Source organism: Sycon ciliatum, chromosome 4, assembly GCF_964019385.1.
Source record: "Sycon ciliatum chromosome 4, ocSycCili1.1, whole genome shotgun sequence".
Taxonomy (NCBI): Eukaryota; Metazoa; Porifera; class Calcarea; order Leucosolenida; family Sycettidae; genus Sycon; species Sycon ciliatum.
In genome coordinates, this window is record NC_088646.1 from 24147613 (window position 1) to 24164355 (window position 16743).

The 16743-nt window shown below is 45.2% G+C and overlaps 2 protein-coding genes across 3 annotated transcripts in view; one reads left to right on the forward strand and one right to left on the reverse strand.

Moving 5' to 3' along the window:
* Positions 1-998: 998 nt before the first annotated feature.
* LOC135815175 (juxtaposed with another zinc finger protein 1-like) lies at positions 999-2763 on the reverse strand. Its single transcript, XM_065328434.1, has one exon. It carries the CDS (start codon positions 2426-2428, stop codon positions 1364-1366), a length of 1065 nt encoding a protein of 354 aa, XP_065184506.1. The 5' UTR covers positions 2429-2763; the 3' UTR covers positions 999-1363.
* Positions 2764-8693: 5930 nt separating this feature from the next.
* LOC135815179 (mucin-5AC-like) overlaps positions 8694-16743 on the forward strand; it is a 33258-nt gene continuing 25208 nt past the window's right edge. Inside the window, exons 1-9 of one of the 2 annotated variants that reach the window (XM_065328439.1) lie at positions 8694-8919; positions 8988-9107; positions 9237-9320; positions 10229-10319; positions 11752-11831; positions 13915-13971; positions 14589-14638; positions 15585-15657; positions 16239-16286. In XM_065328439.1, the coding sequence (XP_065184511.1) occupies positions 8917-8919; positions 8988-9107; positions 9237-9320; positions 10229-10319; positions 11752-11831; positions 13915-13971; positions 14589-14638; positions 15585-15657; positions 16239-16286 (606 nt within the window). In that variant the 5' untranslated portion in view covers positions 8694-8916. The remainder of the gene's footprint in view (positions 8920-8987; positions 9108-9236; positions 9321-10228; positions 10320-11751; positions 11832-13914; positions 13972-14588; positions 14639-15584; positions 15658-16238; positions 16287-16743) is intronic. The other variant, XM_065328437.1, reaches the window with a different exon arrangement.

The following is a 16743-nucleotide window of genomic DNA, read 5'->3' on the forward strand; positions in this document are numbered from 1 at the left end:
ATTATTATTAAAAGCATGTCCGCGTAGGTGGCGGGGGTGCCACTTTCGCTTATGCCATTCAGGATTGATGTCTGAAGAGTAATACGATACAATGAAATGACAGAAGTGACGTCAACAAAAGCCGTTAGCAACAATACACCGATAGGACTCATGGAAAACTTCATCCAAAGTATAAAATAAAATAGAATATGAATACAACTGCCCTATTCAAAATTTAATAATAATAATAATAATAATAATAACATGTCTGACGGAATCACGTGGATCACGGGAATCAGTCCTGTTAGGTGTCACACCCTACAGCTACAAATGTAGAGTAGAACCCAGGTTAAAAGGGTCACACCGGATTAGGGATTGGAGCCCGGGGGGGGGGGGGGGGGGCACTTGGCATGTACATTGTGCGGGTAATCCTCATACCGGGATTTAATTTCCGGCCCAAGGGGGGTCCCCCGTCGGTTTCCGAGGAAGCCGTAATTTTTTTTCGCTCCAAACTATTTTTCCAGGGTCCATCTACTCACAAAAAGTCGTTTTGCACACCTTTTTGCCCATCCCTGCACAACTGAGTCCAGCTATGTCCGCGCAGAGTTAGGTGGATCCCTAAACCGGGTTCTACTCTACATGTAGTATAGCTCTGAATATTCTCGTTCCACCGGCACGATTCTCACCACACAGTTGTGAGAACTAATACTGTAATTTCACAAATTTTCGGTGTACTTTTATTTTCGGTACTTTCGGTGCATCTGTTTCATACCTAAAATTTCAATACACCGAACAAACGCTAACACACATAATCCAATAGGGAACTGCTTCTCTGTACCGAAAATTGTTGTTCACCTAACCTAGCCTTTTGCTCTCAGACCGAAAATATTGAGCACCGAAAATTTCCGAAATTAGAGTACTTGGAAATTTATGGAATGTGTGGTTTGAAGTACGCGTAGAAACATTCCATGAAGCAGACCACATGGAGGTCAACTGTTTTACCAAGACGACACCCTGCCTCATGAAGAAAGCCCGGCAGTTGATTATAAGAACATGCAACATCCAACACGGATGACTGTCAGGCTTGTGAGTAGGAGGTAAAAAAAGTGAAAGCCAAGAGAACAGAAAATCATGACCAGCACCATCTAATAGCTCCCAGGATTGATACTCTTTGCTCCGGCTAACGCCAGGAAACAACCGCGCCCATTGTTCACATGTATGTGCATGCACACTGGGGTGAGTTAGAGCACATTGTATAACAAAGACTGGAACTGGATGGATTCAGATTGATCTGTGTAAGCACTCCAACAGCAGACTGACGTCGCCATGGCAGAGTCAAGGGGGGGGGGGGGGAGAGAGAGAAAGATACCGTGAACCTCACAAGCTAAGTACCTGTGGTGGATGACGACGCACTGGAAGTCTTCAGTGCTGGCACGGATAGATTTGACTGCTTGGGAGTTGCAGTCTGACTTAGTTTCGTGGAGGGTTGTGTGGCTGTTACGGGAGCACGGGTAGTTTGTGCCTTGGGCTTTGGTGCCGACGATGCTTGTGCTGCTAGCGAATCTAACGAACTGGCCAGTGAGGTAGTCGTTGGTGTCAACATGGTGGAGTCCAATGCGGGTGTCTTGGCTTCATTGTCATGATTATGGGTGTTCTGATGCGCCCGAAGTGATGATGAACTCTTGTAGCTCTTGCCACACTTGCATTTGTGCGTCTTTCGGATCTTCTTTTCAGACTTATGGCCATTGCGGGCATGATACTTTATTCCGTTAACATTTTTATAGCGCTTTCCACAGCCTTGCACTGGGCATATGAATGGCTTGTCCGGATCATCGTCAGTGTTCATCAACTTCATAATCTCATCGCTTGTGACCGAGTCCTGGTAAGTCCATGAATCGTCACTATCAACATTATCTGCCTCGCCCAGTCCTCCTCCTCCGCCACCACTGACAGGTGCTGTAGCGCCAGAAGAAACACCAGCAGCACTCCCCTTTCCGCCTTTTGCTTCACGGTCACCATCTTTGGATAGTTGACTGGTAACGGCAGCCGCAGTAACCGATGATGATCGGCGTGGAGCAGATTTTTTTACTCGTTTCGGTGATGGTGCCGGAGCAGTGTTAGCAGCAGCAACAGTAGCAGTAGAAGTAACTGCAGCTACAGTAGCAGGAGTAGAGGCAGTGGTAGGGGGAACCAGTCCTACATCCGCCAACAGAGCATTGTGTTTGCGCCCATCCATAGCAGCATCAGAGAAGAAGCGGTGGATGTATGACAAAGCAGTGCAAGTGCTCTGGGAATTTGAAGAGCTGGCTGCCATCTGCTCCCGTCTCTCAAGTGCTGCTTGATCCGAATCGATGTGTGTTGACTCTACATGATTTATTAGCTCCAATAGAGTTCCGCATTTCTTACCACAGCCTTGCCACTGGCAGTTGTTATTAAAGAAAGCAGCCATGTCATCTGGCCACTGGAGAAAGATTCAAACTGGATACAATCTCGATACATGTAATATGTACCGAGAACACAACCGTGTCGCAGTTTTTATCCACTGGTATCCACTTGCAGCTCAGGTAATCTTGTTACAAATAACTGTATGGATCTATAAAAATAATGATTGGCAGCAAGAGTATAGTATCTCACTCCGAAATTTCACTGTTGTACGAAGACTCACGCAAGTACAGACTCGGTGCTTATTTACTCGTTGTCGTAGATGATCCATTCACTGAGACTGATTATTGCTCTACACATGGAAAGTGGATTCTCGTTCTTGAAATCTTTGACAACAGCGTAGCATGGTATAGCATATGCATGCACGGCTTCTTCTTTTTTGACTCTGCACAAAATTAATATTTTGAAATAATTCAAATGTACAAAGATAATGATGTCATCGTGACTGTTACTTTTGTTAGCAAGATCAATAAGAGTTCATGAACTCTTGATGTTAGAAATACGGACTGTTTGTCGTGATAAATCTAATACAGACTACATGTACTTGTACTGCTCCATAATCTTATGCCAGCTACTATTGGTTGCACGTACTAGCAAGAGTACATAGCCCCCTCTTGGTACTAGTATACAACTTGCCTCTTTTGACTCTCTATCAAGACACGCAATCATTATATTGTTGTTGTTGTTGCTTTACCTGACCAAGAGTAATGTCTTCCAAATGCTAGTGTTTGTGTGTGTCAGTGAGAACGCATGAATGTACCGGTAATGGTATGTTAGTCCGCAAGGGGACATAACACATATCATCAAGAACACATAACCAAGATATCTTGATATTAAGGAGTCTTGCATATGATGATATGGGATGCTAAGCACAGCACTTCTTCCTTTAGCTCAGGCTCAAAGGGATGGCAGCACCTTGTAAACACACACCCTACCAGCCTCCGCCTTTGAGGTGGGAGAAGAGAACTTGCTGGGTTTTAGGGTCCAGGGTATGTTGATCGGAATAGTTACTCTGTGACTACAGTGCATGTACAGGGGCGTAGCAGCCGCTCCGGCTTTGACCGGACCACTTTTTCGCCCGACCACGACCACCATAGTAAAACAATGCCAAAAGTGCCCAGAATGCAGGATTTTGCACCCTAATTTCAAACCCCCCTGGCCGGACTACTATACCGCCAACGGCGGTGCTACGCGCCTGATGTACTGTCGGGTGCTGAAGAACTGGGGGGGGGGGGGGGGGGGGGAGAGGTGGTCGGCCTCCTACCCCTAGCCTACAGTAGGCCGTTCTTTTTTGCATTGTACTACAGTCTAGTAGTTATGCACAATTGAGTCACCATTTACACATTGGTATGCTGTGCTTGGTGAACTCCTAGGGTGTTCGTTCTTCGGCACTCCGTTCTTCAGCACCCGACAGTACTGTATTCACTACTGCAAGTAGCATCAGAGATGAGGATACATGTTTCTTCAAGTGAAGGCTGTCATTCAGCGCAGGGAATAAATCGTACGAACATTCGAAGTAAAAGATTGCTTTCAGAAGTATCCTAAGGTCAAAGATGGGGCAGAAATGGGAATACATCAATCAGAAGGTAGAATCCATACACAAATGTGGAAACTCTAATGGACATAACACTGAACCATTATGAGTGCTGTCAAGAGTTCATAGACTCTTGCGTTATCTCACGCTAAATAATTGAAGGACATTCGCAGAATAATATCCCCGGCACATCTAGTCACCAAATAAAAGGAATCCATGAACTAGACAGTACTAAAAGGAATAACTACAACCATACCCAATGCCAGGACTGTGGCGCTGACTAAATTCACGACATGTGACAATGAAAGAAGCCAATTTTCATGGGCGATGTGCAAGAGATGAAATCACGTGAATGTCGAATCCAAACATATTCCATCACTTCCTTACGAGCCACTGCATAAACAAAAGAGCACAACAGGGATAGGATGCCAATACACTGAAGAACTTTAAAAAAAAGAGGAAGATGACATTGGAAAAGGTGAATAGTCAAAAAATATATATTCACAGCACGGACATGCTTTCAGGAGCTAGTCTTGAATGCATATACCGTAGTGTCTTGTATTAAAACCTGTCTCATATAGAAGCCTGTCTTGAATAGAAGCCTGATTTTCAAGATACACTGTCTGCACGTAAGCCTGGTTTTAGTGTTGACATGCATAGAAATACCTGTCTTGTATAGAAGCCTGCAAAATTTGCCCAAAAAAGTCATACAAGTCGCGGCTTTTATACACAACTTTACGGTATCTTCTAGGCCACAATGAATATCAATTGATCTTTGTCTCCTTGATGCTCAATCAAAGTGCTCCGCTGAGATTTCGCTGACCAAGACTACTTGCACATAGTTGTGGAGATTGGGCGCTCGAAAGATTTGGTCATGGTACTTTAGACGTGATCTACCTACTACACACTGCTCTCGACCTCACTCACGGAATACTATGGCACCCCCTCCCCTCAAAAAAGACTCTCCGCACCAGAATGGCTTCGGCATAAGCCAAGGAAGGCACTCGTGCCAAAAATACCCCTCGCACGAGCAAATCACCATAGGTATTCCTGGCTTGGCACTCAAGGTACCGTAGCGGATATCAGCCCTGAACAGAACGAAAATTACGACTGAAAGTAGACACAGTTTTGGAGTGAAATTTAGCTTACACAATGATGTTGTTGATCGGAATATGGATCAGTTTGACGAAAAAGCCAATAAAGCCCATGATTGCAAAGCCAACAGCTGTGGCAATCGCAATCTTCTGGAACTCTGTATAGTGACATCATGAAAAAAGAAAAAAAGAAAAACTATCATTTCATATCTCATAGTACTCAGTCTGCGGACAGAACCGTTCCGTCCCATAGTATACATGTATATATTGACCTTTGATAAATACCCACACTCATTAGTGACCACACCATCAACGGTATCAAATTCGAATAAATTTGCTTGACTCAATAAATACCACTGTACTTTTCCATGCAGCACTGCACTTTTCCCTAAAAAGGAGTATTTTATAAACAGTATTTATTGGCCTAGTGGTATTTCATAAACAGTATTTATTGGCTTTTGGGCCAATAAATACTGTTTATAAAATACCACTAAGGCCAATAAATACTGTTTATAAAATACTCCTTTTTAGGGAAAGTGAAGGTCAACATATGTATAATAAATGTAGTAGCCTCAGGATTTATTGCAATTACATACCAGTTATAAAAACCTCGGGGGACCTCGGTTTTTATACTGGTATGTAATTGCAATAAATCCTTCGGCTCTACATTTATTATATACATATCCAGGGTACTTCGTAGTTTATACTGAAGTATAACGATTCAGGACACAGAGTGCTCCCCTTCCCTCTCATTGCATAGCCTAGTTGATAAGATGGATTATGCAGCACAGCAAGATTGACTAGGCAGTTGCAAGCAGCACATAGAGTACGTATTTGCAACACAGTTACAATCAAGTACATCAAGCATGTACCACTCCAGGAAGCATCGCTGCCATCCACAGCATATACAGTGTAGATCTACCCTCGAAAAAGCTACACAAGACCATTTATGATATCTGTGATGCCATCTCCATAAACAATGGAACAGAGGAAACTGTTCCTATGGTTTCCCTCCAACCTGCGACATAGTGATAGGAGCTTATACAGCTGTATATTGGTACTATGTAGAAAACAAACGTCTTTCTGTGGACGTGTCTTGACTTGACTGACCCATGACTGGCTTTCAGAGTACATAGAACCAACTGACTTTCAAGTAACTCATATGTGAGGTCACGCTGTCAGGGAGCGTGCACAGCAAACACGTTTTCTTCAAGTCTCTTCAACTCAACAATTATCGATGGATACTTGAAAACAAGAGTGTGCAGCTGGGTCAGCTGTAATGGCAAAGTTTCCTGGGTTGCATCATAATAGCGAAGCAGAGTGTGCATGCGAGATTCAAACATCGCCAACTGCAGTTCAGTTGTACGGCCTGTGGCACTTATGCACCAGTCACCTGCATCAGTTACCGGTATTGTGCAATCAAGGAATTTTGGAACGACAGGCGGACACCCATAACGAAGGTGAACACTCTGGTTTTCATGCATACGGCCAGTAACATGTTTCCTAAATGACACACGACGGTGCCCAGTGCACAGTACCTAGTTTTCTCATCTCAGGAGTCTCGGGAGTACAGTAGGTATCGGTTATAGCGTGGGTGTTTGAAAAACGACTTTCTATTCTTATTTCCGATATTTCTTACACACGATACATCAAGTGTGACATATCATATGTACGTGCGCAGGGGCAGGAAGATCATCGTACGTGCAACGTAGTGCTACTGTGCATGCGGCTGGTCATAGTCCCATAGGCTTACCATGTGGCTATCCAACATGAGTTACATGACCACAACAGTTGAACCTGCAGCACTACGACGCAACGCGAGTCAGATCAGAACTGCATGGGACAGATGTTATTACTACAGGCGATACACTTTGTACTAATCTGGCATGTTTCGCTACACAAAGTCCATTCTTAGGACCGATATATTCTACTATGCGATAAAATTGCTTGTAAGAATAAAAGTGCACTTGAAACCCATGTTATGATTATGAAAACATGAGAGTTCATTCTTGTAGGCGGTATATTCTTTTACACAACCACGCTATAACCGATACGCACTGTACTAGTAATCATTAGAGACTCAGAGGTCATGTATGATGACATCCATTAGATTAGGATGCCATGGACCCAAGTAACGAAACGTGCCATGAGCGTGCAGCAAAAGGGCGACCAAAACAGAGCCTAGTACTAAACGGAGTTCCAGCAGTCACCTCTGTACTGCAGCACATTGTTGTACACATACTTCAACATAAGGCGGAAATGGCCATGCCAACTCATCACTTTCCCGTTATGGTCGGACTCGATACTCGTTATCGGCCGTAAAAGGTACTTATCAAGTAACTTTACCCAAAGAAGCTGTCGGAATGCTGGAGAAGCGGATAGGCCAAAAGCTCATAACGTTTTTAACAATATTTAGGATGAATAACTGATTCAAGCTGGCGGTATCTCATCTCATTATACTATCATGTTTGGTACTTCACACTCTCAAAAAGAGGGGGATCGGGACGTAGCATCACCATCGCCTTTTCTGAAACCTCCAGTCAACTGCACACCAGTTCACTACACCTTGCACAGTACCAGAGCCCCGTAGCATCTGCTTAGAGGCGATTTACACGACGGCAGGATCCATCCCGTGTGTGATGCTACCATGGAGATTCAGTCATGTGAACTCATTTTTGGCACAAACGTATCCCGCGAGCTATCCTGATACAGTCCCGTTACCATGAGGGGGCTGGGGGTGGAAATGCATGTCGTGGTATTCCGTGGACCGTTATTGTACTACAGCTGTACAGGTACTGTACGTGCATCTTGCCGTGTGAATCGACTTTCGTTTTTTCCCGTGTCACGGCAAGCTCTCGGGATCACATGCTTCACTTCCCGGCGGGATGCACTGCTGTCGTGTAAATCGCCTCTCACTGGGTACTATGGGTCCAATACGATATACATGTACACTAGGTGTACACTAGTATATTACAAGTTAGTGCAGGAAATGATGCAGATTCAGTGGATGGTGTAAGAGATTCAGAGTCCACTACTCTGGACCGCGTATTTCTAGTACATATACATGACTTGTACAACAATTATTATTGTGGAAACGGTACCTTTTCGATCAGGCTTTGTGCATCTCTTTACCAGCCGGAAAGAATCCTTGGCGAATTGTTTTCCAGGCTCAGCATACGCTGATACTTGATCCATGTTTTCACCTGCAAGTAACTAGTTATCCAAGACAGTGGCAACTCCAAGTGCAACTGATTATTTTGGTCTGTCAACTCCTTGATACTGACACAGACTTCAGTAGACTTCAGTAGACTGGACTGTGAAGTACGAGTGTTCTTCCAACGAAAAAATTAATAATTTTTGAAGGTGCACCGGCGCCGGCGATCACATGCGCATGCATGCACTATATATACTACACGACACTGTACGTAGATCTACGTGCACTACGCGTCGACGTCATCACATCACAGGACTCGTACCCGGTACCCGCGCGCCGCCGTACAAAAAAACCCGAGCATGCATGTGATGTACGCACCCGTCATTGTAGGCGCTTGTTCCGTGTGTCACGTCACGCGTGCACGCTGCCTGTGATCGACGAGGCTGCGGTTCTGAGAGTTTTCTTTGAAAATGTGATGTGATCTACTCTTGCAGCATTTTCCAAGCATTTTGCTGGTATGGTTTCTGGTTTGGATTTTGTCAAGGCTCACCAATAGTGATACTTCAAGAATAGCAAGCTGCAATCTGTGAACGACTAGTAATTGTCTTGTTTGCGGTCTCTCTGTCAGCGTGTTACTGGTACCCTATTGTCTCCATAGTTCAAAGCGAGCCTTCACTTGCAACTTGGCGAATGATCATTTCTGAAACTGGAACATGGTAAGTAACCAGCTAATTTTTGGTTGTTGACCCAGAAATTGCCAACATCGTTTTGGTATATTTTTCAGGGTGGTGATTCAGGATACCCAGCTACTGCAATAGCGATTGGAACTGAAGTCAGTGCCAAATACCGCGGTGCTTTCTGTGAGGCGAAAGTGAAGGATGTCAAGCCTAATTTCAAAGTGAAGGTGGGTCGTTTTCATCTTCGTCTTTTTTCCAGCCTGAAAATACAAACTGATACTGCAGGTTCGAGTTATTTCTTCTTGATACCCTACAATTGCGAGTGAATAATTTTTTGGTGGGTTTATTGTACACAGGTTACTCTGCAAGATGGAAAGGGTGCAGTGACAGTTACCCACGATGCTGTGCGTTCAATGTCTCCCACCGCCAGTCCCATCAAGGTATGAATCATTTCTTGTGCGTTTTGATTAGTTCTCAGCCACCACAGATTGTGTCTGATATCAGTGAGTCTGGCTAACTTACAGTGACTGATTATCTGTGTGTGCATGTGTGTGCATGTGTGTGCATGCGTGTGCATGTGTGTGCATGTGTGTGCATGTGTGTGCATGTGTGTGCATGTGTGTGCATGTGTGTGCATGTGTGTGCATGTGTGTGCGTGTGTGTGCATGTGTGTGCGTGTATGTGCGTGTGTGCTTGTGTGTGTGTGAGAGGTTGCGGGTTCAATTCCCGACGATTATGGTCGCACACGCCTTTCTTCTCTTTCTCGGACTCTTCCTGACTTTTCTTTCATTCTCCTGGGTGGTTACCAACAGCCAGTGTATGCCGGAGTATGTGGTGTGGTGTGTGTAGGAAAAACAATGGAAAAATGAAAAATAGGGATTCACTGGCCAGAAAAAGTCACTTCAAACAGCTGTGTGGTGGATACCAGGCTTAACATAGTGGCGGTCAATTCATCAGCCTTGCAAGCTGTTGAATGGTGTAATCCCAGCACAAGTTGCTATGTCTAACATAGCTGTTCGCTATCATCGCTTCCGCGATGGGCATGTCTGAGGTCTGAGGTGTGTGTGGTACATGGTGTGTGTGTGGTGTGTGTGTGTGTGTGTGTGTGTGTGTTTGCATGCCTCTATGTGTGTGTGTGTTTGCATGCATCTATGTGTGTGCACGTTTGTGTGTGTGTGTGTGTGTGTGCGCGTGTGCGTGTACGTGTGTGTACGTGTGTGTACGTGTGTGTGTGTGTGTGCGTGTACGTGTGTGTACGTGTGTGTACGCGTGTGTGTGTGTGTGTGTGTGTGTGTGTGTGTGTGTGTGTGTGTGTGCATGCACATTTATGTGTGTTGTGTGCTCTCAGAATGGCAGCTCCGTCCAGGTACGATGTCCCGATGGGCAGTATTCTGAAGGCGTTGTGGCGAAAGTCAATGACTTCACTATGTATACTGTCGGTAGGTGCCAGAATAACGTGCTGTGTTCTGTGTAGGCCTGACCAAGAATACTACTTGATTGTAAAACAACATGTTGGCTTGACAACAAAACATTGCGACAGAGCTTTCGAGATGTAGTAAAAACATGTTGGCTTTGAAAGATAAATGTAGCTGAGGCTCTCAGAAACTCACCTGCAGCCTCATGGTGTCCTGCCCCTGTGATTTGCATTGCGGGAGGTAGCTTTATATCCTACATACGCTCGTAGACTACGTTTATAGAGGTCCTATAATATGACTCCTATTACATGCGGAGGCTATAATTATATTGGCTAGTCCAGTTTCAGTTGTTCTATGTTGTTTCCTAGGACAGATGTCTTTCTTGTGCGCATCAACCAAAACCAGGCCAAAGATTAGAGTGCAGGATCAATGTTCATAACTTCTGGAATACTGAGTGTTGTGTATCAAAACAAAAAGGGAAATTCGTATACAGTAGTAGAATAGGGGTGTAGCTGGTCCGCCTTTTAGGGTGTGTATAGCCGACGTGCTCCTGAATCAGCTCTTATGTTTCAGTAGCAGTAGGTTTTGGTAATTGAAATTACACTGTGCAGGTATACAGCTACAGCCATGGCTGGCGACAAGTGCAAGACTTAGTGGACTCTGCACGCTGGCACTCAATTTTTGCTTCATAGCAAGAGGCACTGAACTGCGATCCCTAGGCCATTAGGCAAGCCTAAACATTCAGACACTGCACGGAATTGAAAGAATTGGGGGGGGGGGGGGGTGGGGGTGCATATAAAATGCCCCTTGTGGCCCTCATGGGCTTCACGCCTGTGAAACCTGTTGACCCCCACTGAGTCTACACTAGTCTTGCAAGCGCGAACGTTTGTTATGGGTCATTCACACTACGCCCAAAACGTGGCATACGTGACGCTTTCGGCCGGATAGCCATGACAACATGGAACGTGGCGGGAAAATCGTACCCCTGATACGAAAACGTAGACGACGTATCCTGACCCCTGTACCGAGTTTCGTTCTGTCGTTCCCAGCAGTTTGTGTCCACAAGAAGCTGTACACACAGCTGTACGAGCAGCATGTACGTGCCTGTGTGAATGCACCTGTATGAAAACGACGTCTGCCAGTACGTCGTATTCCAAAATGTGACCCGCATTGTAACGTAGTATGAATAGCCTATTATCGACTTGTGTTATTCTGAAGTGTAGGCAATCTCTTTTGTGAGGACACGTTATGAGTATTCATATGTGTGTTATCGTGTGTGTGGTGTGTGTGGTGTGTGGTGTGTGTGTGTGTGTGTGTGTGTGTGTGTGTGTGTGTGTGGGTGCGTGCGTGCGTGCGTGTGTGTGTGTGTGTGTGTGTGTGTGTGTGTGTGTGTGTGTGTGTATATGTTTGCATGTATGTGTGCCCGTGCATTTGATTCCTTGTACTATTATATTAGTGTTTGATGATGGCGATATCAAATCACTCCGAAGATCAGCTCTGTGTTTGAAAGGAGACAGGCACTTTAATGAGAGTGAGGTTAGTTTATAAATGCTGTGCTTCCCATGTGTGTTCACACTTCTGAATCACATAGTGCCAGTACATCAAGCCTACTACTAGTACTGCTGTAGCTCGTTTTCTTGACTAGTTGATAGGCTGACCTGCATGGATTCATGTAATGCATGTATGTAAATGTTGTGTGTGTGTGAGCGAGAGTGAGCGTATGTATGTATGGGGGGGGGGGGGTGAGAGGCAGGCAGACATAGTCATTTAAACAGACAGGCAGATGGACCATTTTTGGCCTGCCTGAAGGAGCTTCTTGTAGCCCTCGCGTTGTTGCTCACGCCATGTTTGGCACGTTCTTGTACTTGCCCATTCTGGCTGTGTTCTTATGCCGTTGTTGTTGTGCCATCTGATTTGTGTGTGTGTGTGTGTGTATGTGTATGTGAGTGTGTGTGTGTGTGTGTGTGTGTGTGTGTGTGTGTGTGTGTGTGTGTGTGTGTGTGTGTGTGTGTGTGTGTGTGTGTGTGTGTGTGTGTGTAAGTACAAGTGTGTGTGTGTATGTTTGTGTGTGTGTATGTGTGTGTGTGTGTGTGTGTGTGTGTGTGTGTGTGTGTGTGTGTGTGTGTGTGTGTGTGTGTGTGTGTGTGTGTGTGTGTGTGTGGCCAGCTAGTTCGGTTGGTGGGTCCACTTATGCCTGGTTGTGTTGGGTCTGTTGCCAACGGGCTCGGCTGCTTGAAGGTGTAATGTTGTACCTGCCACCTTTGTTGGTTCCAGGGTTCATATACTTTCTATTTGAAGCATACATACCTGTTAACCATGAACTGCTTCTGGCTAGATTAACTCTTGTGTAATCAATGGTGTTAGTGAAGATTATATCAGATCCACTCTGATTTAGCCACCCACACTAGTAGCAAGTATTACCTTCACTGGGGGCAGGGGTAACTGCAGTTGGATCCCAGGACGGATACCCTGATGCCGTCAATCCCTTTTCTGCACCTTGTCCTCACCCACTTACTGAGGTGTGGTGAGCCCATAGGTGGGATCATTTTCAAGTCCACCCAGAGTTTTGGGGATTTCAGGGGGTGTCGGCCGTTAGGCCTATAGGCGGTTCAATAGCCAATTGAGTCATCTTTCCAAAATTCCTTTTGAGTCTCTCTCCCCTCTCCCGGGGAGACCCACGTGACCAGTTTTGGCAGTGAGCAACAAGTGCAAGTAGTGTGTGTGTTTGTGTGTGTGTTTGTGTGTGTGTGTGTGTGTGTGTGTGTGTGTGTGTGTGTGTGTGTGTGTGTGTGCGTGTGTGCATCTTTCTTCTCTTCCTCAGACTCCTCCTGACTTTTCTTTCATTCTCCTGGGTGGTTACCAACAGCCAGTGCATGCCAGAGTATGTGGTGTGATGTGTGTGCGTGAAAAAAATGAAAAAGACCAAAAAGTAGGGATTCACTGGCTAGAAAAAGCCACTTCATAGCTGTGTGGTGTAGACCAGGCTGAATAGTGGCGGTCAATTCTTCAGCCTTGCAAGCTGTTGAATGGTGCAATTCCAGCACACGTTGCTATGGATTCTGCTGTAGCATTGCTATCATTGCCTCCGGCGATGGGCGTCAAATGGTCAATGGTGTGTGTGGATATGGATGTGTGAACGGTAGTTATTGTCAGCTTTTGCTGTTGCTTTTTTTTGGTATGCTGTATTTGCCTTGCCACTGCTTAGCATCCTTGCAACTACATGTTGCATCTCTTTTGTGCAGCTGTTGATGTCACATTTCTTAGGATGCCGCCTTTGTTTTTCACCCACTAATTTTGCTCCTTGTAAAATCATTGCACCACTTTGGCGCATACGCCTCCCCATATATTAATTTAACTGTGCCCTCCCTCATCTCAAATACTGTTTTCTGAAGAAGATATGTTAATGATTGAATGTAATTTATTATTAGTATCCATCAGGGTCAAGCCTTGATCCTCTTGCTTGGTTCGGCAGTATCTAGTTATATTTAGACAGAAAAGCAGCCAGCCAGACAAACAGAGCCTGTATTCTTGTTTCAATGTTTTTGGGTGACAGCTACACTGTTGCTTCATAGTACCATTCTGTGGTCAACGTTATTTTTGCTTTTGTTTTCTTCTGCAGACTTTAGATCACCTGCCTCTTACAGACCCAGAGAACTTCGGTGCGCCAGTTATGCAGGTTAGTATCTCATTTCCTCTTTCAGAGGGAGATAGAGAGGGACTCAGACAGACAGACAGACAGACAGACACACTGACACAGAGAGAGAGAGAGAGAGAGAGAGAGAGAGAGAGAGAGAGAGAGATAGAGAGAGAGAGAGATAGATAGAGAGAGAGACGACAGAGAGACGACAGAGAGACGACAGAGAGACGACAGAGAGACGGCAGAGATACGACAGAGAGACGGCAGAGATACGACAGAGAGACGCGAGAGAGACGACAGGGAGACGGGAGAGAGACGAGAGAGAGAGAGAGAGAGAGAGAGAGAGAGAGAGAGAGACAGAGACAGAGACAGAGACAGAGACCAAGAGAGACAGAGAGACAGAGACCAAGAGAAAGAGAGACCAAGAGAGAGAGAGAGAGAGAGAGAGAGAGAGAGAGAGAGAGAGAGAGAGAGAGAGAGAGAGAGAGAGACAAGAGAGCGTGAACAACAAAGACAAAGAAAGGTCGAGCGGAGCAGATGCATACTATGTTGTTGTACACATGCTCAATATTTTGCCTGTTATATGGTTGTGAAATGGCTGGCAAGGACGTGACTATACACCTCTTTTTTGGTTTTCTATCTTTCTTTGTTTACAGTCAGCGGCTTCCAAAGTCAAACAAAGAAAACGAGGGCGCCCTTCTGTTGGGTAAGCGATAGTTACTGTAGCCACCAGGTATTGTTCACAGCTGCAATGTAGTCAGTGAAGTGTCACCCTCACAGCACCCTCACATCACATGTTCATGTACATCTACTGTATTCCCCGAATATAAGTCGCACCTTTTTACACTCACCTTCAGGGGCCAACAAAGGGAGTGCGACTTACAATTGAGCATGACTTACAACTGAAGTGAATGTATTGAAAAAAGTATGACATGGACCTGAAAATGGAGATGCGACTCGATCGGGGAAATACGGTACATGTAATTCATCATTATGAACAATGTACGGCTCTGACAAACTCTGTACAGTAAAACTCCCCTCCGGGCACGTCGGACCCAAGCACTTCCCATAACGCCCGTAGCTCGGAACATACATACTAACAGCATGCCAGTAAGCAATTGTTACGCCAATCAATAGTTTTTTGGGGCAGTTTTTCGTTGAAAAGCCTTGGTGCTCTTTACATCTGTTTGTTAGTAGTAATTGTCGTCGTCATTGTTATTTGCTGTTGTCGGTGGTGGTGGTGGCAGTAGTGGTGGTGCTGCTGCTGCAGCCGTCGTAGCTGTAGCATTTTGTTGAAATTCAGTACGGTTCTATTCTTGTTATTTTGCGCGGTCACTAGTGTTTGCTTGTTGTTATTAGAGAGGTTCCGCACTACGTAAAGTTGAGCACCTTACGGAGAGTACGTAGATAGGGGGCTCTGATAAGGTAGGTGCTCCGTAAGTGGATTGGGGTACACATTTCTGACTCTCTCGCCAGGTCGATCTGGTAGTGCACTGCCGCGTTCGGAGTTGCCAAGGGCAGCCACGTGATTTGAAAACTCCGTATGGCGGAACACGGATCCGCATGCAGACTTTCCGTAGATCGACTACGTTTTTTACTAACGTAATTACGTTGTGCGAAACCTCTCTATTGTTGTGTATTTGCGGTGTTAGGCAAGATGACAGCGAGGAGGAGCGGCGGCATCGCAAGCGTAGCCGCCAGCGTAGTAAATCAGATCATGGCAAGGTTGGTTTATCTAGTGTTGTATGCACTGCGTTTCCCTGCTGCTCGAGATCAATTTGACTGACTCCCCTCTGTCGTGCTTTAGTCAAACCAGAGCGGTGGAAGTATTAATGAAGTGAACATTGAAATATATAAAATATTTCTCTAGTGCAAGGGAGAGAGGGAATCGTTTTAGGTAACATTTCTTGCGCTAACGATGAGTTTTCTCGTTCCCGTCCGAGTCTCGCTTCCTTGCGCACTGATTTTTCAGTGTGCAAGGAGAATTGCGAGGTGCCAAGAAAAAAAACTTAACCTGGCTGAAATCGCGGGCAATTGCACATCTTTAATTGATTCAATGCACTATGGACTACGGTAGCCTTTGCATTGGAGTTAGTCATAGCTTGATACTAAGTAAACCGAACGCAATGACTGCAGACACCATCCTGGCTGCTGCTATGGCCATACTTTGTAGTGTTGGGTGTTATTTTCTTTACTGGCCTTTCCATGCCATTTACTTTGTCTTTTTTTCAAGGAAATCTAACCTGTGCGAATGGTGTGTGTTTTGAATGCGCAACTTGCTTTACTCATTGTGTTTTTTCAAATAGGTGGTATTAGTGGAAACTGGAAGGAGAACAAGTTTGTGTCCCGCTGTGGTGAGTCATGAAACACACGGAAACATGTACACACGCACACACACACACACACAAACACACACACACAAACACGGTCACACACACACACACCAGGGATCGACTTACTTTGATTTTTTTGCATAGCAGTCACTGCTACACAGTTTTACAATTGACTAGCAACTCCAAGTATTGATTAGCAGTTTTCCTTCATCAAAAGTTTACATGTATAGCTGTACAATAGCAGGATTTCGTACAGAAGAGGACAATAGCTGCAGTTGCTATTTGCTTTTCCAAGCGAATGTTCGACCTGAATATTTACGTTAGAGTTTTCGCTTGGGCATGTTACATGTTCAGCGTCCATCCGACTTCGAGTTCTTCACAACACAATGTCCTTCAACAGGGCAGTTCCACTGATTCCTTCGACAAAGAAACCTCAGGAAAGCGCTCAAACGATCGTGACATTTCGTGCAAAGCGCAT